The following is a 22,110-nucleotide window of genomic DNA, read 5'->3' as shown; positions in this document are numbered from 1 at the left end:
AGTGGGCACGATGTGTCCCCTCCCCGATCTAGGCTGCCTGCCCTCAGTGCCCTTCTAAAGGGTACTGCTCCTCCATGCCAGCTGAGTTGGGCCTTACAGATTACTTTATCCCCCCGCCATGTCATCTCAGACAGCACACACTGCTTGGTGCTGGGCTGTAGAACTTAATTCAACTATGGAAATGTTCTATAATCTGCACAGTCCAACATGTTAACCACTAGTCACGCATGGTTTTTGAACACTTGAAATGTGGCTAATGTGCCTGAAAAACTGGATTTATAATTATGACTCATTTTAATTAATTTAAAAAATAAATTTAAGAAGTGACATGTGGCTAGAGGCTACTATATTGGACAGCACAGGTTTTAGGCAGAATTTTTCTTTGTTCCTTGTTTAGAATATAGAGTTGATAGCAATTACCATTTACTGAGCACTTAACTCTTTGCCAATTTTTACATGAGTACTTTACAAACCCATCTCAATGAATCCGAGAAATTCCATTTTAAAGATGAAGAAACCAAGGCCCGAGAGATTAGTTAGGTAAGCTGGCTTCAGACTGTATAGAAGGGGGATGGCCATTTAAGTGTGAGTCATTTTCCCCAGCTATTTAGGGAAACTTCCAGGACCCAGCCTGGGTGTCCTCCTCCTCCAGTCACTCCACAGCCCATGGCTGTGCACCAGCGCCCAAGGAGGCTCACCACTGAATACAGATTAGTAAATGCTCTCAACAAAAAGGAGAGGAAAGCTACTGCCATTTACTCCTCATTTCCTGGGGACTCCTGGCTCCTGACATTCCACCTTCAGATGTCTCTTCTCTTACCTTTCTCCTGGACCACAGTGTCCCTTGGCTCACAAACTCAGAACTCAACTGGGTGCTATGTGCAGTTGTTTGGGAAGAGGGTGTCACATGCAGGCCCAGAGGAAGCCAGCTGGGTTGGGAGCGGGGGCCTGGAAAAATCCACATAGTTTTTAAGCAAGAAAACAAACAAAAAAATACTATTATAATAACTAACTTTTATTGAGCACCTACTTGTGCCAGGCACTTTACATAAATCTATGCTTATAATTCCCACAACAACCTGGGAGGTAGGCATTATTATCACCATTTTACATATGAGGAAACTGAGGCTCAACAAGGTTAAGCAGCTTACTCAAGGCCACACAGCTTGAGATGAGTGGTAGAGTCATCTTGGTGAGTGCCCTTAAACTTTCATTAGCATTCTTCACACTGAGAAGATAGAGGAGGTGGAGGAGCGGGCAAAGAGATGCATTCTCTAGGGGGTGAGGGACTGATTCTGCTGTCCAAGTTGATGAGAGAAGCTGAACCCTGCCCTGTTTCCCACCTTCCCCCTCTGGCAAACCACTCCTTCCCCAGACTGAGCTGCAAAGTCAGAAAGAACTCACTCTGGCTAAGGCTGCTCTTCTTAGAAAGGAAAAATGGCTGAAATGAAAGATCTTATTCTGTATGTGTATTTATAGGTGTCAGTTGTGTGGTAGTTTGTGTGCACACCACCACGAGAATAAGAACATCACTCCCTTTTAAGCCATACTTCTGCCACGCGTGCAGAGAGCGAGGCAGCCGAGGAATCTGTAAAGGGCTGTTTATTTCCTACTAGAGTCCCGTGGACATCACCTAGGAAGGGGCCAGCTCAACAATCAAACCCTCAAATCTGCTCCCTGCCTCTGCAGGCTTATGCAGCCTCTGAGGTACTATGTTCATTCCACAGATCCAAGTACACATGGTGCCTCTCTGTCTTTCCCTCTCTCCCTCTCTCTGTCTCTCTGTCTCTCTGTCTCTCTCTCACACACACACACACACACACACACACACACACACACACACACACACACACAGGTTCTTAAGTTAAGGCACCAAGTCCAGCCTACATGGCCTTGCAAGTCTTTGCCCATCAGGCAGTGGCCCTGGCCCAGGGCTGAACCATGTGTGTACAGGATGGGTAAGTGCAGTGTCAGGAGTCTCTTTACAAATGAGGGACAACGATAATGGCTCTGTGCTCAGCCCAGTTCCCCTGTCCTCTGGGAGGGGCCTCCTGCCTCCCGGTCAGTTGACCAAGTACCTCCATCCCTTCTCACCAGCTGGGGTGGGAACAGGTCAGCCATAGTTCACACCAGTGCTTGGAACTCAGGGCTTTGCTTCCAACACCAAGAATGTGCCCTTTCTAAGAGTGGCAGGGGGCTATTTTGGGATCAGAAAGAGGATCCAGTCACCACCTCAGAAGGACAGAGTTGGCCACTCAGGCCAAGATGGAGGGTGAGGTTTCTCTTTGTGCTTTTAAAACCCAACCATGTTTAACAGGAAGAGAGCTGACCTTTTTCCTCTGAGCTCTCTTACCCTTACTCCAGGGAAAGGGTTTCTGTAGACTGGAGTGGAGGGAAACTCCGTGCGTTGCAGTGGGAAGTCGCTTCAGCCTCTCCTCCCCGGGTCCTACTGGAGCTGGCTCCAGCACACTTATGGTACCCACTTAGTGGATGGTACCGAGATGGGGACTTCCTGCGGATATACGGTATGGCTGTGATGGAGGATTAAAGGTCTACACGAAGACTGGGTTAGGGCTGTGGGGCTCCTGTGTCCTGCGCAGGGTCAGGACACCCAGATAAAGTAGGCGACCTCGTCTAGGTCGACGGGGTAATCCGTGAGCAGCACTGGCGTCTTGTCGAAAAGCTCACCCTTATAGCTGCGCCACTTGCCTGCGGGCAGGTACACGTCCCGCTCCTGCTTGCCGGGCTCCAGTACTGGCGCCACGAGTAGCGTGTCTCCAATAAGGAACTGTGAGTCGATGCGGTGCGCCGTCTCATCGTCAGGTGCGATCCACCAGAGGGGGCGCACGATGGGGTCGCCTGTATCAGTGACCTCACCAGCCAGCTCAAGCAATAGCGGCGCCACCAGCGAGGCCCTCAGTGCGGTGAACTTGTGCGCAATGGCCACCACTTCGGCGTCGTACTGCCAAGGTGGAACAGAGAACTGCATAGCTGGCATGAAGGCGGCCACCTCCAGCCAGCGCACGTACAGCTCGCGATCCGGCACATCGCTGCCGCTCGCTGTGCGCTCTGGCACCGCGTTGCCCCCCACCATATCCGGCAGGATGAACGGGTAACCCAGCATGCTTACGGTGAGCACGGCAGGGATCAGCGAGCGCAGCCCCAGATCATAGCCCCACACGGAGTCGCGGTCCACCAGACGGAAGAAGCACGAGATGTTCTGTGACTGGTAGCCTACGCGGACCTCGGCCAGCGAAAAGAAGGGCAGCGCCATTTCGGTGTAGCGCCGACTCCATATGTTGGGGTCAGACAGAGGCCTGTAAGTGCTGAAGTCCCGCGGCAAGTAGCTGACCTCGCCCGCATCGAACTTGAAGGAGGCCACGGCGTAGCGTGAGCGCAGTCGCCGCAGGTGCCCCTGGAACCAGTCGCGGGCCTCTGGGCGCGTGAAGTCGAGAACGGCGCCGATGCCATTCCACCAGCGCACCAGCGCAGGCAGCCGGCCCGTGGGTTCACGCACAAACAGCTCGCGCTCCACGCCCTCGCCAAAGCACGACGAGTTGTAATTGACAAACGGGTGCACCCAGAGTGTGACGCGAAAGCCGGCATCTCGCAGGCGGCGGAACATGTCACTGGCGTTGGGAAACTTGGCCTCGTCGAAGTCGAAGTCGCCATAGGCAGGTGTGTACATGTCGTCAATTTCCAGGTGGCTGCTGTTGAAGCGGTGCTGGCGGATCTGCTGGGCGAAACGCTGCACCTTATCTTGGTCCACCGCGCGCCCGTACAGCACCCACGTGGACCAAATGGGGTCCCGGAAGGCCTCGGGTGCTGGCACCCTCGACGGCTTGTTGAAATAGCGCCGCACCATGTACTTGTGGATGGAAGTGACATCTGAGCCGACACACACGCGATAGCTGAGCTCTGGCGCAGCTGAGCGGCCAGCAGGCGGCTTGTAGGGCGTGTCGTGGTAGCGCGCCTGCAGCCGCAAAGAGCGCTCCGTGCCGTTCCAGCCCAGGTGAAAGGGCACTGAGTCATTGACCTTGATGGCAGCTGCGCGCGACGACAGCCAGTAGCGCTCGAGGATGCCTCCAAATGCGGCGTTGGAGGAGTACACGTCGCTGGTGACGAAGGGCTGTGGCTCCTGCTGGCCGTCCAGGCGAATGGGCCAGTGCTGGGTCTTCATCTCTGCGCCACCGTACCAGTGCGCCCCCGCGTCGCCCAGGAACATGGCGTGCTCCACAGCACGCCCGGGCGCAGCCTCCTCCCAGCGCACGCGGTAGCACATGACTGTATCCTTGGGCCTCACAGTCTGGATGAAGAAGTGCAGCTGGCGCGCGTCGGCTGTGCGAGAGCAGCCGAGCCGTGCGCCGTCGCGGCTGCAGGAGTCAAGGTCCAGCGCGCCTGAGCGGAAGGCCAGGCGGAAGACCTGCTCGCCCTTTTGGTTGCGGATGGAGAAGCCACCGCTTTTGAGGTCCAGCAGCTCGGCACGCAGGCGTTCTGCCTTGCGTAGAGAGGCACTGTAGTAGCACCAGGCTACGACCGCAGCCAACACCAGCAGCAGCCCCAGTACTGCGGAACCCAGCAGGGGCTTCAGATCTTTGGACGGCTTGGGCTTGGTAGGCGAGAAATTGTCAGGCAGGAAGGTGTACATGGCTGTGGCTGCAACGGCCTCGGGGCTCTTACGACTTGTGTGGCGGCGGGGATAGGCCTGGCTCTTCTCCTGAGTGTTCTGGGGCATCAGCCCCCAGTTGAGGAAGAAGCTGGCAGTACGGCCACCTGACAAAGCCCATCTGAACCTGGCCTGCCTGAGTCAGGAAGGGGAAGAGAGAGGTGGAACTGAGCTTTCTCATTCCATAGTATTTCCATTTGCTGCAGCAAGAAAGAAGAGGTGTATATTTTGGGAAGGTGTATACTCGGGCGTAAGGGCTAGACTCTTACCAGGACGTTCTGTCTGCATCTTACCTACCCTTTCTCATGGGCCCCTCTGCTTGCCAAAATTAGTCAGGACTCTGAAGTAGGAGGGACAGATTGCATGCATCCCCGTTTTCCTGGTAGAGGAACAAACCCAGACAGGGTCAGGGAGCTGTCCAGGATCACAGAATTAATCAGGCCGCCTGGATCATACATGGGGGCAGTTCAGGCTGAAGAGAAGGGGAGGCACCTGGAAAGAGTCTGGTTTCCCAGAGATGTGGCCATGGTAGGAGAGGGAAGATAAGCCATCCAGCTCCCTGAGACCTTTAACAGAGCAGTAGTCCCCAGAGGGGAAGAGGAGAGAGAAAGGGGAACAGTTCAGGCACGGAATTTAACCTTGAGTCAGAAGCCATATTAAATCTGGAGATAGAGAAGATACTCAAAGCCAGACTCAGTCCTAGGGCCTGGTTTGTAGAGGGGCAGGATTGGGTTTGGACATTAGGACTGGGGTCAGGAGCCTAGCATGGGGGCTGTGGTGGCTTCTCAGATCTCCCTTTCTTTGCTCTCAAACTCCACCCTGCTCTCAGCCATTGATCACCAAATCCATTTCCCTGCTCACCTTCCTGCTCTGCTCCCAGCACCATATCTGTCAGCCAGCTATCTCCTGGCTTTGTTTTTACCCACTGTCCTGTTGCCCCTACCCTAGTTAGAGCACTGCCATTTCTCCCTTGTATCTTTGCAGCACTTCCCCAAGAGGCCTCTCTGCTTTCAACTTCTTTTCCCCTAATGCCTTAGGCTCACAGCAACCATAGTGATCTTTCTAAAGCACTTATCAGACTACATCTCTCCTAGTTTAGGGAGCTGCTGACGACCCCCATGATGAAGTTCAGAAGTGTAAGCTTTGCAATTGAGGCTCAAATCATAATATGATCTTACCTGTCCTTCTGATTCCACTTCTAGCCATGCCTATCCTATGACTACCAAGCTCATTCCTTTCCTAACCTCAATCCTTCAGGCCACCTGCTTTAGAAAATTTCACCCACCTCTCTTGGGCCAACTTCTCTCCTCTACCTACAAGCTCTCTGGGGATCAGACACCCCCTACTCCACATATACACTCTTACACACTGTTTGCTAAACATTCAGATATGACTGCAGAGAAACACAGACTTGGGAGGAGGTCTGTGTCCCAATCTGCTTTTCAAGGCTACTGGCTCTTCTTGTCCCAGCCCTCAGGGCAGAGTCCAACAAAGAAACAGCACCAGCCAGGTGTATACACAGACATGTACACTGCCAGCCAGCCAGCTGCTCACCTGCTCCAGCTTGGGGGAGGGAGAGAGGGAGACTAGCAAATAGTAATTAGACTCCTCCCAGATGCCAGTGGCTGTTTCCAAGTCCCCAGCGACTTCCAAGGAGATACCAGAACTGCTCAGGGTTCTTGCCTCCCTGACTTCTCCCATGAGACTATCAAGAATGCCCAGTGCAGATCAGAATTTTGATCCCAGATGTCAGTATACAGCTCTCCACAATGCCCCTCCTCCAGGGAGGTGCTATCTCAGGACCTTATTCTCTGAGTTCCCTCCCCGCAACTCTCTAAACTTGTCAGTTTCAGCTGGTTTAGAATAATAGCCTTTTATTTCCCTCCTCTCATCCCAAACAACTCAGCCTTCAAAACACCCCCATCCAACTAGGTACAGGTTAGAAAAGCCCTCCTGAAAAATGCACGCAGTACCCTTTAGCTGATGGCCTTAAGCTAAGAAGAACCCAAAGAAGGCCTTAGGTGGCCCAGGCCAGACCTGCTGTACATTTATATTTATTCATTCAAGCCAACCAAGGCCCCATTCTGGGCACTAAGTGAATAAGGGGAAAGGGTCCATATCTGAATAGGACAGAGACCACTCATCCTCAAAACTTTCATATTAAATCAGCCCTTCTCATGACCCCTTGATGGTCACTAAGGTGACCTCAAAAGCCTTTTTGAACACTTAGGTTCTGATACTCTTCTAGGATTCCAAAGCTCTTTTCTGAAGGACAAGAATCCACAGGGCCTGTGCTGGTCCCCCTAATGCCACCACAGCATCCAACCCTAACCTTAATGCCGAACAGGAGGCATAACTGCTGTGCCCATTTTACAGTTGAGGAAACAGTGGCCCAAACAGAAAAAGGAATTTGTTTGAAGTCACGCCAGTAGCAAGGTTGCCTGAATCCAAAATCTCAGCTTAATCCTCCACAGTGTAAGTTTTAGGAATGGGAGATGATGATCTGACTGGCTATTTGAATGTAGCAGAAGAAAGGAGCTTTGTGGCCAAGAAGATGGGACAGGCTTCCACCAGGCTGATGTGGACATGGTGAGGCCTATCTTCCCAAGGGCTAGTGCTGCTTCTTACTCCAGGAAGGCTACTTGGGGGTAGGAAGTGGCAATTTTAATGGCATCTGGTACCGGAGCTGTGGGGGAGGAATTGTGGTTCCCGTGTTAACGGTAGTGCTAGAGACCTCTAATCTGCCGCCTCCGCCACTGCCCAACCACAGGCTAGTGCTGGCAGGTGGGGTTTGCCCTAGCGAAGCCTCTCCCTACTTGACACTCAACCTCAGTCTTGGCTGCCAGCCCCTGGCCAGATCTAATGGGGAGGGCTGGGCCCAGCCCAACTGAGGGGAGGCCATTCCTTGTTCAGTCGTTTGTCGAACACAGTCCCCGGGGGTAAGGTAGTGGGTGGAAATGTAAAAGGCAACTCGGTCTGGCCCAGCTCCCTGTCCTGCCCAGCGACGGGATCCGGGGCGATCGAGTGACTGCGCTTACAGCCTAGAATACTCCACACCAACCCCCAGCGCTACAGCTATAATGTCCTAAGGAACAGACTGAGGTCAAAGGGCCGGCCGCCCGCTGGGAACCACGGCCAGAGGAAGGGGCCCAGGTGCCCAGGCTTGCCCCACTTACTCATCTATATGAGCGAAAGTTCAGGAAATGTTCTCCCTCAGCAACCCTCCCAAGGTCTTCCCTCTGGGCTCACTCACGGCAGTGACCCCAGAAGTGGGGGTGAAGGGAGTCTCTCGCAGATCCCCTCCAAGCTAGCCGAAGTTGAGCTGCCACGGCGCAGCACGGGTCGCTGCCTAGCTGGGGACAGCTGAGTCCCTCCTCGGGCTCCGCCCCCTGGCTGCTCGGCCACGCCCCGGTCGTTCTGTCTCGCCTTGGGTCTCAGAGTCCTGCTCCGCCCCTGGCTCCCGACCATCCTCCCACATAGTCACGAGGACCTGAGGCCACGCCTCTTAGCCCCTACCTTCCTCCAGCGCTCTACGCCCAGCTCCGGGCGGCTCAGGCCAGCAGCCAGCCTGGTGCTTTCCGACTCCTCCCCCCACCTGCAGGCCCGCCCCCTCTGGGCAGTTGCTTACCCTCATGCAGGCGGGGCTCTGCCCTAGGCCTGCTGGGAAATGTAGTTCTGGAGGAAGGTACAGTTGTCTAATGTTAGGGTTTATGCACCTCCAGGCTAAGTTGTAAGAGAAGGAGCATGCCGCAGGAGAAGAGCTAGCCCTTGGGATTCCTCTTCCTCCAGATTTGGGCAGGTTGAGGCCTTTTCGGTATAACGCTCTCATTAGCTCTCCAGAAGTTTTCCCATATGGAAAAAGGATAGTGGAATTCTAGGAGGGTCTCAGTAGCTGAATGCAGGTCAGATTCAATCGAGGACCTCAAGGAGGGAGCCTAGTTCCACCAGCCGGGAGGCCCAACCTATTGGTTCTCACCAGAGCAGACCAGCAGTGTCTGAGATTGGAGACTGAGAAGACTGACTTCTGCTATTTTGCAAGGCCTAACCCCGACCCACTCCCTTTGGTGACAGCCCTTAGAAGTGACCGCGCTGCGAGAGGTGGGGATGCCCTACCATACCCCTGTCCTCAAGAGGATTAGGGTGCAAAAATACTGGCGATCCTGGAGATTCCAGAACACTCCACTCTTTGCTCCCTCAGGAACAGAGAAGTAGGACTTTATTCCGTAATCTGAAATTTCTTGATCATGAAACCTTTCAAAATTATGTTTAGGAAACCTTGGACTTGGGCGGGGGAGGGCAGCAAGAATACTTGAACATGGACTTTTGGGGGTGCTGTGATGGAGACTCTGGGAACAGAGATCAAAAGATTTGGGTATAGGGACATGGCTCTGACTGCAGAATGAAGGATTCTGGGTCCACTGAGATATAGGGGTGAAGGGACATCTAGGTTTGGGGAATATTGGGGAAATAGCTGTAGGGCCCTCCTGGGATGAGAGGTAGATGGGCCCTCCTGCACAGCTAGGTGGACCCATTATTTTGGGCTCTGAGATGGAAAGGAGGGGGACATTTCCCTTATAAGTCTACTCTTATGTGTCAGGAGGGCACTGTGGGTCACCTAAGGGAAGTACTGAGATGATAGGATGGGAAGGGCTCAGGTAGATGACTGCCTACATCTCAGTTGAGGGATCTTGTCAGAGGCCTGAGTGACTATCTCATCAATGCCAGATCCTGTTGGGTAAGGACACAGGAGGCAGCCGTTAGGGTGAAGAGTTTATTTATTGCTCAGCCCCCTTGGCCTGGCCAGGCCAGCCTCTACCAGCAGTGGTAATCAGGATAGTTCTCCGACACAAACTCAGGGTGGACCACATAGTTGTTTCTCTGGGGGCCACCGGTCTTCTTGAAGTGACTTGTGTCCCATCTGTGGGGAGAGATGGGTCAGCCCTTTTGGACCCTCATACTTCTGACTCCAATTCTCAAAGCTAAACTTATCCCACATTTTGTCCCCAATACTGACCCCAGACTCCAACGCTGACCTCTTGACCTCAGATTCTACTGTTAAATTTTTATTCCCAATACCCTGCTCCCTAACATTGGCTTCTTACTCGTTACTTCAAGCCCTGAACCTACGCTCTGATCTCTAGACTTTAAGCCTTACTGCCAACCTGTAACCCCTCAATGCCGTCTCCACGCCCCCTCACGGGGTCCTCACTTAGTCGCCAGCTTTGATGTCCCCGTGGTACTGGCGCCCCCTGGTGGCACATTCCAGTCAGTGCATCGCAGCGGACGTTTCCCACCCCAACTAGTCCCCCGGACCCCAGCCGCACCAAGGTTACAGCTTCCCTGCGTGTGCTCATTTGCCTGTGTGTGCGCCAAACTTACCTAAGGTTCGGACAAGGGTAGTACGATGGCGGGGGAGTTATAACAGCACATTGCATTCCGGCCCGGTGCTCGCAGGGCGATACACTCCTGGAGGAGGACGCAGAGGGCAGGATGGAGTTGGGTGGGCCTTTTGATATCCCTCTACGCCCCAACCCAGACCAAGACTCCCAGTTGCGCTTCAGATGTCAGTCCTACGGTTCGGATATTCTCCCCTCTGGCCTCCTGGTCCTTCAAGACCCATCGAAGCATCGTCTCTGGGAAGACACCTGGAAGTCCCCCTCCCCGTAAGGCCTCGTTTCTGCCGCCCAGGCTGAGCCGTGGAGACCGCTGGACTCTGGGAAGGGTAGTGTCCAGTCACTAAGGACCTAGGAGCCACCAGATCCTGCCATGGGACGGCACTTACTCCAGCTCTTACCGATGGGACGACGTTTCTGAGGCTTAGGAAATTTCTCTGTCCCCTATTCCCTTCTGAGCAATAAATCCAGTCTCGCACAATGAATCAGGCTCTCAGCCTGGGGAGAGGCGGAAGTATCGCCAAGGGGTTAGGGACAGGGTTCTGGACCTCCCTCCTCCTTTCACAGCTCTCTAGACGGACGCAGACATTGGAGTTCTCCCAGGCTCGGCCTGCCTTGTCTAACACCAGGTGCAAGAAGGCTGCCGCCTGTTGAGCGCTCGGGCCCCAGATTCGTCGACAATAACACTCGAGACTGTCTACCTCCCGAGGTGGTGCGGGGCTCGCAGGAGGCCAGGGCCCCTCTGGTAATGCGGTCACCAATTCCTCTCTCTCTTAGAACCCGGCGATGACCCTGCCCATTACCAACGGTGACCCAAGGCCCAGGAATAGAGGACACTGTTCTGAGGACACATGGCACTCCCTAAACTAGAACCTGCGGCTCCAGGGCCGGGTGTCCAGGTAGGAGGCTTGGCCGGTGGGCATGGAAGGGGATGTGACTGGTGCACGGGGGTTTTTCCTCACAAAACCCCTCTGGAGGAGGAGAGGTACAGGAGCCCGGTTGACTTTGAAAGCAATTCGGAGAGGGATAGGGTCGGGAATTTGGGGGAATCTTCGTGCAGGTTCTCTCTTCTCAGCGGTCCGCTCAGACACAGGCGCCCAGTAAGGGGGCCCCGCGGGCTGGAGGCGGAATGGGGTCCAGCAAAGAGACAGAACAGAGCTAAAAGTGGCGTGGGCTGGAGCACGCGGGTAGGGCGGGGCCCTGGGGGCGGGGCTCGATTAGGGGCGGGGCTCGGCTACTGCGCGCGCTGCCCCGCGAACCTTACAGTCGGCTGCTCTGCGCACGAAGGCCGCAGGCGGCGTTCGATGCAGGGTGGCCCGGCGACGCAGTAGTCCATCCCGCGCAGACAGTAGTGGCGGCCCGAGCAAGCGCTTTCATAACCCTGGAAGGGCAGGCGGCCCGGCAGCGGGTCCACGCACCCGCAGCGAGGCGTGATCTGCGACAGCGGCTGGTTGCGGGACAGCGAGTTCAGCATGTTCACCACTACCTCTCGCTCTGTGCCCGCGGTCCCCGGGCCCGGGCGGCCCAGACAGAGACACAAGGTCATATGACACAGAGTCATGGGAAGAGACAGAGTCAGAGACAGGAAGAGATGGAGACACAAACAGGGATAGAGACAGGGTTACACCCTCTCCAGGGCCCTCGGTCTCCACCCCCTACCCCGGGTCCCTACCCGCCATCCTTTTGGCCTATCCGTTCCCCTCCACTGTCCCATCACCCGTTACCGTAGGCGTTGAGTCGCTCCGGCTTAGGAGGGTACACCAAGGGCATTCCTCGAACTACTGTCTCCATCCCGGCCTCCTGGAAGTGGCACACACGGTACCTCAAGCTCTGACCCTTGAGAGTTCCTCCTTCTGGAGGTCTTCCCAGAACACCCAGACCAGTCCCTGGCTGCGCCTTCTCCCGCCCTCCAGATGCTCCCCTACTCTCCCGCTCTGAGTGTTTGGGCTTGTCGCTGGGCAACGCCGTTTACTCTGCCTACCAGGGGTTAGGGGTGGAGGTGGGCTGTAGGTGGACCAGGTCTGGACCTGGGCCTCTGACAACCCTGTCTCAGAGTTCGCTTTTGATTTACCTCTCTGTGTGTCTAGCTGACTCTGTAACTGTGTCTCCGTGTCTCTCTACTAGGGTTTTTTTTTTTTTTCAATATTGCAGTATTGCCTAACTATCAGAGTCATTTGGGGAACTGGTGAAAAAATTTTGATTCTTGAGGAATTCTAATTCAGAAGGGTTCTGTCAACCCGAGGTCTGTCATCAACCTACAGTTAAGAACCCTATTCTTGGTGAGCAGGGTATAGCTCAAGTGGTTGAGTACATGCTTAGCGTGCACAAGGTCCTGGGTCCAACCCCCAGTAACTCCTCTAAAAGTAAATAAATAAATAAACCTAGTTATCTCCCCCACCAAAATATTTAAGAACCCCTAATCTTGCCTGAGATTCTCTCAGATTCCTGCTTTCTTCACACCTGGGTCTGTGGCTGGACTCTTTCCTATCTTCTTGGAAGACTCCCCTGTATCTATCTGCACTGCCTCTGGATCGCGTTGTTTCCCCTCCCTTTGTCCTTATTCACATCACAGAGGGGAGGGAGGAGCAGGTAGACTCAGCCTATCATTGACTCCTTACCAGACCAGCCAGGTGGCAAGCTTCGGGAAGGTAGCTCATTAAGGACTGCACACCAGCCATATGTCCACAAAGCCTAGCTGATATTGGGACTCAGGGGACCCAGCTCCTAAAGATTGGGACCCAGGGGCCCAACACAGCTCCACTCCTGAGCTCCCTTGTTTTCTAGAAAATACAAACCCTAGTCTCACAAATGGGAAAAAGGCTTGGAGCATTGTGAATGGGAAAGGGCTAAGGAACTAATGGTGAACTATCAGTCATTGTGGTTTGGGACAGATGGGGATGTGTGTCCCAGACCCTAGGCATCTGTGCTCTGCACAGTAGATACCTTAGGCAGCCGGGGAAGGTATGTGGTACATTTGTTCCAGCCGGTGCAGTTGTACGGTCCCATCCTCCATTTGTTATACTGGTTACCACACAGGTAGTTTGGGTTGCAATTGTCTGCTTGATCATAGGGGTAGAGACGTAAGACAGTGTTACTCTTTATTCTATCCCCTGATCTGGGACCCCTTAGATGTTTCTTCTCTGATCTCCAGCACAAAGCTGGACTCTCACTGATCTCCCTCAGGCTGGAGAAGCCCAGCGTGGCCCCATGCTTGTCTTAGACACTGAGATGCAGCCCATATCCCATCTAAGGCAAGCTTCTGAGTGGGGTCTGGATCTTTTGAGTTGATCACTTTTCATCCTGGCACTACCCTCTCTGAATCAGCCAACCTGGGAACCTTGGAAACAGAGCCTCCTCCCAATTCCTTCCTCTCATCTTCCACATCCAATTTCCAAAGTTTGCTTATTCTGCCTCCTTAAAAGCACTTGAATCTATTCCTTCTTCCAGCCCCCCCCATGATCTCTGCAGCACCCCCCACCCCTGTATCTCTGCAGTGCTTAAACTGAGAGACAACATGTCATGGTTAATAGAACGGACTCTGCAGACAGACTGCTGTGGTTTAAATTTCAGCTCGGCCAGGTATTAACTGTGTGTGACCTTGACTGAGTTAATTAATTTCACCATGTCTCAGTTCCCTTAATTTTAAAATGGAGATACTATCTACCCCACAGGGTTGTTGTGAGATTTAAATGAGTTAATATTTGTAAAACACTTAGAACAATGCCTGGAATATAGGAAATTATTATTATTATTATTATTATTATTATTATTATTATTATTATTATTATTATTATTATTATTATTATTATTATTATTATTATTCTACTGGTTTCCCTGCCTCATTTTGAAATCCTACAGTCCAATCTCTACATGGAAGCTGTGGCACTTACCATAACTGAAAATCTGACCAGAACATTTCCCTATTTAAAACCCTCTAAAGTTCCACCCATCCAGTCACCTAAGTCTGCCCTACAAGTTTCTCTATGATCCACCCCGCTAACAGTCTGAAAGAACACATGTGAGAGATTAGGAAAGGAGGTCCAGGAGCCCTAGAGAAAGAGCAAGTGTGTATGTGGGGAGCAGTGTGTTAGGATTTGGAGTTCTGGGTTGGTAGGTTTTTCATACTGAGTTTAAAGTGTTTGGGGCCATCCAGGTAAACTTGACCATAATCAGATAAAGGAGAGTGGAATTCTGGTGAGAGGTCAAGGTTAGGAACAAGGGCTTGGAGTTGTCAGTAAAGATATGGGTTAGACAAAATGGTCTCAGGAGAGAAGAGGGCTCAGAGCAACACCTTGAGGAACCCCATGTTTCCAGAATGATTAGACCAGAGACTCAGGAATTTGAGGCATCAGAGAAGCTGAGGAAGGAAGGAGTTTCACGATGTAGAGCGTGGTCAGAGTGAAATGCACAGAGTAGGTTTCATTAGGTAAAGACTGAAGAGTCCCATGGATGAGGTAATTGGAACCATACAAGATCAGTTTTAATAAACATTAAACATGAATGTAGGAGATGAAGATTTATCATCAATTCATCCAACAAATACTTATGAAGCCTGGCACTGTTCTAGATGGAGGCGGCACAGCTGTAAATAAAACAAGATTCTCGGCTTGTTTGGAATGTACAGGGAGACAGATAATAAACACCTAACCAAGTGAGAAAGATACTGTTTCATAAGGCATAAGGAGTTAGGAAGTAGAGATGGTGAGTATAGACAATATTTCCAAGAATCTTGGCTGTGAAGAGGAGGAACAAGAGAAATTTGAGGCAGGAGGAAATCAGAAAAGGCTTCCAGGTTGAGGGGAGAGAGGTGTGGTGGGACAGAGGGATGCAGGAGAGAAGGGGAACCTGATGGAACAGGGTCACTGTGAAGATAGGAGGAGGTGGCACCCAGAATACATTTGAGGGGATTGGTGTGGAGGAGGTTAATACTCCCTCCCTCTCTCCAGGGATAAGACCTGGGCCTCTTCTCATTCTTTGGCATTGACTGGGAGCTCCCAGAAGGCAGGGCTTGGATCTCCTCCTCCAGTGTCATGGTCAAGATTAGGATCAGGTCAGGTGGTTGGGAGTCCAGCTGGAATGAGGGTGGTTAGAGAAGAAGCCCAGGTCATGGGTGGGGATAAGGTTTATATAGGATCAGAGTGGAGGTCAGGATCCAAACTGAGTTGAGGTGAAGGGTGTTTTTTGGGGTCACTGAGTGGGCTTACAGTTGGGTGACGGGTGAGGCCCTACCTTCCTCTTGAAAGAGCCAGTATTTCTCAGGCAAGTAGGGGTGGCCTGGTATGGACCCCTTATAGCTGTAGTCCTGCACAGCACATTTGACCATCTTCTGCAGGGCTTCAGGATCCACGTGGCGCCGCATAGTCTGAGTCAGGCCCTGGGCAAGGGGAGAGGGGAGAGATAGCCAGGTGCACGGAGGCCCCAGCCTTGGCATCCTGCTGGACCTAGATTTAGCCCCTATTGAGAAGGTCAGGATGAGACTTTGCTGCTCCTACTCCCTGAAAACCTCTCAGCTGAAGGGCCTCTTGGATCCTCTGGGCCCAGCTGAGGTTTTGTTCTGTGGGCAGATCCTGCACAATCATACTACATATGGGTGGAGGGGCCCCATGACTAAAAGTGAGTTTTGCACACACACACACACACACACACACACGTCCAGACATACACATGAACCTGTGTCCAGATACACTCAAAGACACACATGCAGATATACATCTATACATACACACTCAGACATGCTCATACACACACAGAAACAAAATCAGTCATTTAGAAGAACTCACAAATGTCAGTTTTTCCATCTGAGGCTTTCCTCAGATGTCTGTAACCTTTGATTGTCTGCTCATGTTTGAGTAGGAGACTAAAAGCTCATTGGAGGCTTTGAGCTGTGGGTGGGCTTTGTCAACCATGAGCATCATTGCAGGAATGATCTGGCTAGACTGTTTTTTGCAAACTCTGTCAGTATATTTAGATCTTTTCTCTTGGGCTGATCAGATCCTTCAGAAGAGACTCTTGCAGTTTTTGGCCTGAGAGTAGTGACCTAGCTCCCAGTGTTCTGAGAACCTAGTGGGGAAGAGGGCTGTCGGAGGTTTTAGCATTCAGAATATGGAGGTTCACCTGTTTTCAGTGTAGTACCTCGACTTTAACTGGGCCTGATATCCCCAGTCCTGAGATCCTTGCCAAAAAATAAGCCTTCTGATTTTTGCAGAGATGAGGCGGGCAGTCACCATATGGTATGGAATAGAACAGGGGATGATTAGTGGCTTTAATTGTTTCTTAACAGCTTTCAAGTCATTATTGTTTTAGTCTTGGTCCTGTCCCATCTTTGGTTCCAGAGAAGCCTAATATTACCAATTTCTGAGCCTTTCAAAAATTCTGCAGTTTTAAGTTGAATTATGTCTTATGTTTCCCACTGCTGGCTTTGGATTTAGCTTTCTCAGATCTGCTAAGTTAGTTACTTCTTATCTATTACACTTTCTAGCTTCTGAAATTTTGTTGCCATCGTCCCTTCCTTCTCCTATTCTTGTGAATTTATGTCTTAAATATCCATTTATTGTAGTTCTAGAGGGGTTTTAGGAGGAAGTATTTTTAACCCAGAGAACTGTAGTTATATATTCTACATGTTGCTTTATCAGTTACATGTTGTAAATATTGTCTCTCAGTTTTTGGCTTGTATCTTCATTTTCTTCTTGGTGTCTTTTGATGAACATGAATTCTTAATTTCAACATAGTTGAATTTATTAATCTCGTGTATAGTCTTTTGTGACTTAAGAAATCTATCCATATTCTAAGATAATGGAGATAATGTTCTGTATTCTTCTAAAAGCTATGCATTTTTACTTTTCATATTTGTCTGAATCTGTCAGGAATTGCTTTTTGGGTTTTGTGTGAATTAAAAATCAATTTTATTTTTATCCACATGGATAACCAATTGTCCCATGAGTACTCTGCTCCCACAGATTTGTAATGCCACCCCAAGCCTGACACATCTTTTCCATAGCTTTACTTTCAGTCATCTCTGTTGCATATGGTTTCCATGTATGTGTGGCTCCATTTCTGGTCTATTTTAATCCAATCTGTATATCCCTACAGTAATACTATGTTTCATGAATTTTATAGCTTGGTAATAAATATTAATATCTGATTGGGCAAGTCTCCTTCTTCAGGTGTGTTTTAGCTATTCTTGGGCCTCTGCTCTTCTCCATAAATTTTAGAAACAGGTGGTCAAATTCTTCAAAAAACCCTGTTGAGATATTAATCCAAATTGCATTGAATCTTTAAAAAAATATATATTTTATTATTGTATCATTTTATTTTATTTTAAATTGGCAGGGGGAGGTATCTAGGTTTTATTTCATTTTTTGAGGAGATACTGGGGATTGAATCCAGGACCTCAAGCATGCTAAGCATGCGCTCTACAACTTGAGCCATACCCTTCCTCCTTGAATTGCATTGAATATTAATGTGACTTTTCCTATCCATGAGCATGTTATACCTTTTCATTTACTTAAATATTTTTTTAAGTATTCAGAGTTTTATAATACTATCCATAGTTTTACATATACTGTTAGATTTATTTCTACTTATCTTTACTCTTTGTTGCTAAAATGATATATATGTATTTATGATTATGCTTCCTAAATATCTGTTTTTGATGTAAAGAAATGCAATTGACATTTTTTATCTTCTATTCATCCAACTTTCTAAATTCTTATTCTAATAATTTGTAGATTTTATATACACAACTCTCATCTGTGAATAAAAGCTTTTACAAAAATTCCTTTCCTATTCTTGCATCTTACATGATATTGTATTCCAGTATTTTGGTTCTTTCTTTAAATTTTACAAATTAAAAATTATTATAATTGTTTTCTATAGATAGTTCGCTTAAGTTTATCTCATATTTACCAATTTCTTATAGCTCACCATTCGTTCTTGCATCTCAGACCTTCCTTTTGTGATCATTTTCCTTCTCCCCAAAGTATATCCTTTAGAAGTTCCTTCATTATGGTAGTAAATATTTTAGTTTTTGTTTGCCTGTAAATGTCTTTATCTTTCTTTTGTTGTTGTGGGAAGACATTTTGAAAATAATTTCTCTCTGCATGTTTTTAAGATCATCTCTTGAGCTGATACTGTGCAGTTTCATGTGAGTTACCAAAGAATCTTACGATTCATTTGTTAGTTGTGGAAAATTCAGAGCCTTTTTCTCTTCAGATAATGCCTATTCCCCTTTCTGCTCTTTCCTTCTGGGACTTGGAGAGGTTGAGTGGGATCTTCTCCTTCTATCTTTCATATTGCTTAATGTTTCTTTCATATTTTCTGTCTGTCTCTCTGTGCTGCGTTCTGGGAAATTTCTTTCACTCTATCTTTCATTTCACTGACTCTCTTAAGCTGTGTCTAATTTGCTCCTATACCCATCCATTGAGTTTTTGGTTCTAATACATGTATCTTTTATCTCTAAAATTTCTTTTTAATTTCTTTTAAAAATTTGTCTGGGGTTATTAAAAGTATAATCTTTTTGTTGCTTGTTTTGATGATTTCACGTTTTATTTAAAAAATTCATAATTATTTTGTATTCTTTAACTGTTAATCTAATATCTGATGTTCTTAGAGGTTTAAGTCTGTTGTTTCTTGTTTCTGCAGACTCTGTCATATGGTGGTTTGTTTCCTTATATCCCTTATTGTGAGCTCAGTTTTGTTGACTGTACTCTGAAGGACACCTGGAAACCTACATTGAAGATATTTTCCACCATAGAAGATATACATTCATCTGTGTGCGTGTGTATGTGTGTGTGTGTTGGGGGGGCAGGGAGCCAGAGATCACTGAACTTTCTGGTTCAGTTTGTAGTTTACAGGTTTAATTGCTCCATCTTTCAGCTAGCTTAAAGCTTAAACTCCTGCTTGTAGTAGTGATAGTGGCATTTGTCCTCAAGGCAATCCTGTCTTCTAAATATACTTACCATTTGTCTCCAGGATAGTCCAAAACAAAATGAAAGTGAATTTTTATGCATGACCTAGTTGTTTTGAAGCAGGAGGGCCCTTCAGAGTTTCCAGACCCTCATACTGCCAGAAGCAGAAGTCTTTTGCCTTTGTTATTAATCCCACTGCTATCTGACTTTCATTCCTCTCCACTCACTGTAGCTGTCTGGCCAAATTGCAAAGGGTTACTACATCCAAGAGATCCCTTTCTGTGGCAACAACATTTGACACTGAGCTTTGTCCAATAATGCTGTCTTTGTCGGTTTCTCTTTGATTTTCCTCCTATCACTCTGTCTCCTTTTATGGCTTTTCTTCCTTTACCTTCCTCTTAAATATTGATATTCTCCAAAGTTCTGTCCTTTCTCTGGCCATCTTCTTACTCTTTTTTGGCAATCTCATTTACTCCTATGACTTCAGTTACCATCTATATATGCTGATGATTTCAAAATCTATGTCTGTAGCCCAAACCTCTTTCCTCTTCAAATAAGTATATCCTGCTACCCACCAGACGTCTTTTCCTGGAAGTCTTTGAATACTTTTGTCCCCAGATGAACTCCAAATCTCTCTCTAATCTGCAATTCCAAATCTCAGTTGGTAGCACTGCCATTCTTCCAGTTTCCAGAGCTCAAAACCCAGGAGTCATCCTAATTGCTCCCCTCTTCTTTATATCCACATGGTGACCAAGATCTGTTGATTGCCTTCCTAAAAATTCTCTCCTATTGAGTGTGGAAAAGCCGGCAGGAACTCTCATATTTTGCTGGTGGGCATGTAGATTATTAAAACCCTTATTATAGTAATTTGAAGTTATATCCAAAGTTTTAAAAATGTACATATCCTTTCTTCCAACAATTTCATGTCTATGAATTTATCCTAAGGGAATAGTTGATGTATACAAAGATATATATACAGAAATAATTGTACTAGCAAAATAACCTAAATTTCCAGTAATAGAAGGTTCCTTAAATATATGGCATGTTCATAAGATACAATACTACACAGTTATTAAAATTACATTGTAGAATATTTTTGAGACAGGAAAATGTACTTGATATATGGTTTTGTGAAAAAAGCAAGATACAAAATATTAGTAAATAATCTGACACCATCTTCATAAAAAATATTTTCTTCCTGAAAAGGCATATAATAATAAATTAACTGGTTATTTGGGGTAGGGAGATTATAGGCCTTTTTTCTTTGTGCTTCTCTGAGTTATCTCCATTTTCTGCATTGAGCACATATTTATTTTGTAAGCATAAAAATTAAAAAAGTTCTCTCTTATTCAACAAATTCCCTTTCCCACTGCTGCAGTCTCTTCTTGTTTCCCACCTACAGCCTCCTCCCTCATCCTTTATCACCCCCCCGGGCTTCCTGCCCTCAGCCCCAGCCCCTCCAATCTCCTGCCACAGTGGCCAGAATGCGTAACTCACAATGCAAGCATGACACTCCCAGGCTCAGAAATCTGGAGCATTATGACCACATTTCTCAACATAACCTGAGGCCTTTGTGGTCTTCAGGCTCCTCTTTTACCATAGGGCTGGCCTTTCCCTCTGCTCTAGTTCTCAGTTTCCAGTGGGTCCCTGCCTCTGAGCTTTCCTTTCTCACATTTCTCTTCTGCTCGAAGTATCTTCTTCCTGGATCTCTTGGTAGACCTGCCCTTCAAGTCCCAGGCACAAGCTTCCCTTTCTGGCTCTCATACCAGTACACGCCTCTGCTGGTGCATGTTCCACACTGGGCAGCCGTACCTTGTTCACTTTTTGCTGAGAGCGCCTCAAAGGCAGGGCCTGGCCCTTCATTGGTATATCCTGTATACCTGGCACATGTAGCTACTCGGCAAAGTTTTTGTTGGATGGTACACACGGATAAACTCCCCTAGGCAGAGTCACAGTTAGACTCACAGATCTTCTCTCCAACGCTGCACAGCCCCACTTGGCCATCTATCTTCAAGTACAAACACAGGAGATTTGCATGCATATGAGTGATACTCATGAATAAAAACATGCCTATAGGCATAGCCCACAGGCAGCCCCAGGGCCTTTGCACTTTCTGATCCCTCTGCCTGGAACCCTGTTCTTTCAGCTCTTCACCAGGCTAGTTTTCATCTTTCCAGTGTCAGCTCAATGTCACCCTGAGAGAGAGAGCTCTTTTACCACGTCTTTATTTAAGTAGTTACTTTCCATTTCCAGTACCCAGTTTATTTCTGTTACAGAATTTTGGACAATTTATAAAACTCTTGTTTATCATCTATCTCTCCCCATCTCCTACCCTTGTGGAGTAGGAGGGGGCACCATGAGGGCAGGATCTTTTACTATTTTATGTATCATCATAAATTCCATGCCTAAGCAAATGAATCACATACACACAAATCTTCAAATAATTACAAACATATGGCAACCGCACATTGTCCAGACATACACGGCCATACACTCTGGCCTGCCCACCCCACAACCCCCGCCCCAACTCTCCACTTACCGGGGTCACAAACTTGTTGGCTTCCCAGGCCCACAGAGGTGGGTCCTTATAGACCTCCTTGATGGAGGTAGGAGCCCTGTACGAGTCACTGTAGGTGCTGATGGGGGTCTTGGTCTTATGGGAAAAGAGGAACATAGTGGGGTCTAGGGGATGCTGTGGTGGGCTCTACCTACCAAGGGCTCCTGCAAGACATCAGTGACCACCCTCCCCTTTCCCAGATAGCCCACGCCTCTAGCCCAGCAGGTGCCCCTAGCTGCTCTGCCCCACTCCTGTGGAGGATCTCTCAGCTTCCCTCCCCAACAGCCTTCCTGCTCCTACCCCACCCTGGTTCCCCCTCTAGGATGGTCCCTTCCCATTATGATATCATCTGGCTCAGCCCCATCCCTGGAGAGATGGAAGAGGTCTGATTTCCTCCCTACCCCAGCCTCTTCCTGCTTCAAGCCTCTCAAAACAGCCCAATTTCCAAGAGTTCAGAAGGCCCCTGGAGATCTTCTAGGCCAAGCTTCTCACTGTGATGAAGAGAAATGGAGGTTCTGAGAGGTCAAGTGACTCGCCCAGGGCCATGCAGCTGGTCGGTGGCAGGCCTGGCCTGGGAACCCACGGGTG

The 22,110-nt window shown here is 49.0% G+C and overlaps 2 protein-coding genes across 10 annotated transcripts; both read right to left on the bottom strand.

Moving 5' to 3' along the window:
• Positions 1-994: 994 nt before the first annotated feature.
• On the bottom strand, positions 995-8,075 carry MYORG (myogenesis regulating glycosidase (putative)). Of its 5 annotated transcripts, none has more exons than XM_014557630.2 (2): positions 7,920-8,075; positions 995-4,802 (listed from the first exon to the last, which is right to left on the bottom strand). In XM_014557630.2, the coding sequence occupies exon 2, from the start codon at positions 4,733-4,735 to the stop codon at positions 2,603-2,605; it is 2,133 nt and encodes a 710-aa protein (XP_014413116.1). In that variant the 5' UTR covers positions 4,736-4,802; positions 7,920-8,075; the 3' UTR covers positions 995-2,602. The 5 variants fall into 5 exon arrangements, with proteins under 5 accessions (XP_014413116.1, XP_032333448.1, XP_014413117.1 ...); XM_032477557.1 differs by having other exon boundaries at positions 995-4,798; positions 7,920-8,054; XM_014557631.2 differs by having other exon boundaries at positions 995-4,866; positions 7,920-8,044.
• A 1,348-nt stretch (positions 8,076-9,423) lies between these two features.
• C4H9orf24 (chromosome 4 C9orf24 homolog) lies at positions 9,424-22,060 on the bottom strand. Of its 5 annotated transcripts, XM_032477547.1 has the most exons (8): positions 21,924-22,060; positions 21,505-21,618; positions 15,289-15,433; positions 13,003-13,115; positions 11,784-11,859; positions 11,319-11,553; positions 10,046-10,132; positions 9,424-9,584 (listed from the first exon to the last, which is right to left on the bottom strand). In XM_032477547.1, exons 3-8 carry the CDS (start codon positions 15,416-15,418, stop codon positions 9,479-9,481), a joined length of 747 nt encoding a protein of 248 aa, XP_032333438.1. In that variant the 5' UTR covers positions 15,419-15,433; positions 21,505-21,618; positions 21,924-22,060; the 3' UTR covers positions 9,424-9,478. The 5 variants fall into 5 exon arrangements, with proteins under 5 accessions (XP_032333438.1, XP_032333436.1, XP_032333439.1 ...); XM_032477545.1 differs by having other exon boundaries at positions 21,505-22,041; XM_032477548.1 differs by lacking the exon at positions 21,505-21,618 and having other exon boundaries at positions 21,924-22,041.
• Between the last annotated feature and the right edge of the window lie 50 nt (positions 22,061-22,110).

Source organism: Camelus ferus, chromosome 4 (genome assembly GCF_009834535.1).
Source record: "Camelus ferus isolate YT-003-E chromosome 4, BCGSAC_Cfer_1.0, whole genome shotgun sequence".
NCBI classification, from domain to species: domain Eukaryota; kingdom Metazoa; phylum Chordata; class Mammalia; order Artiodactyla; family Camelidae; genus Camelus; species Camelus ferus.
Note: the sequence above shows the minus strand (reverse complement) of the source record. Positions and strands in the feature narration are given on the sequence as shown.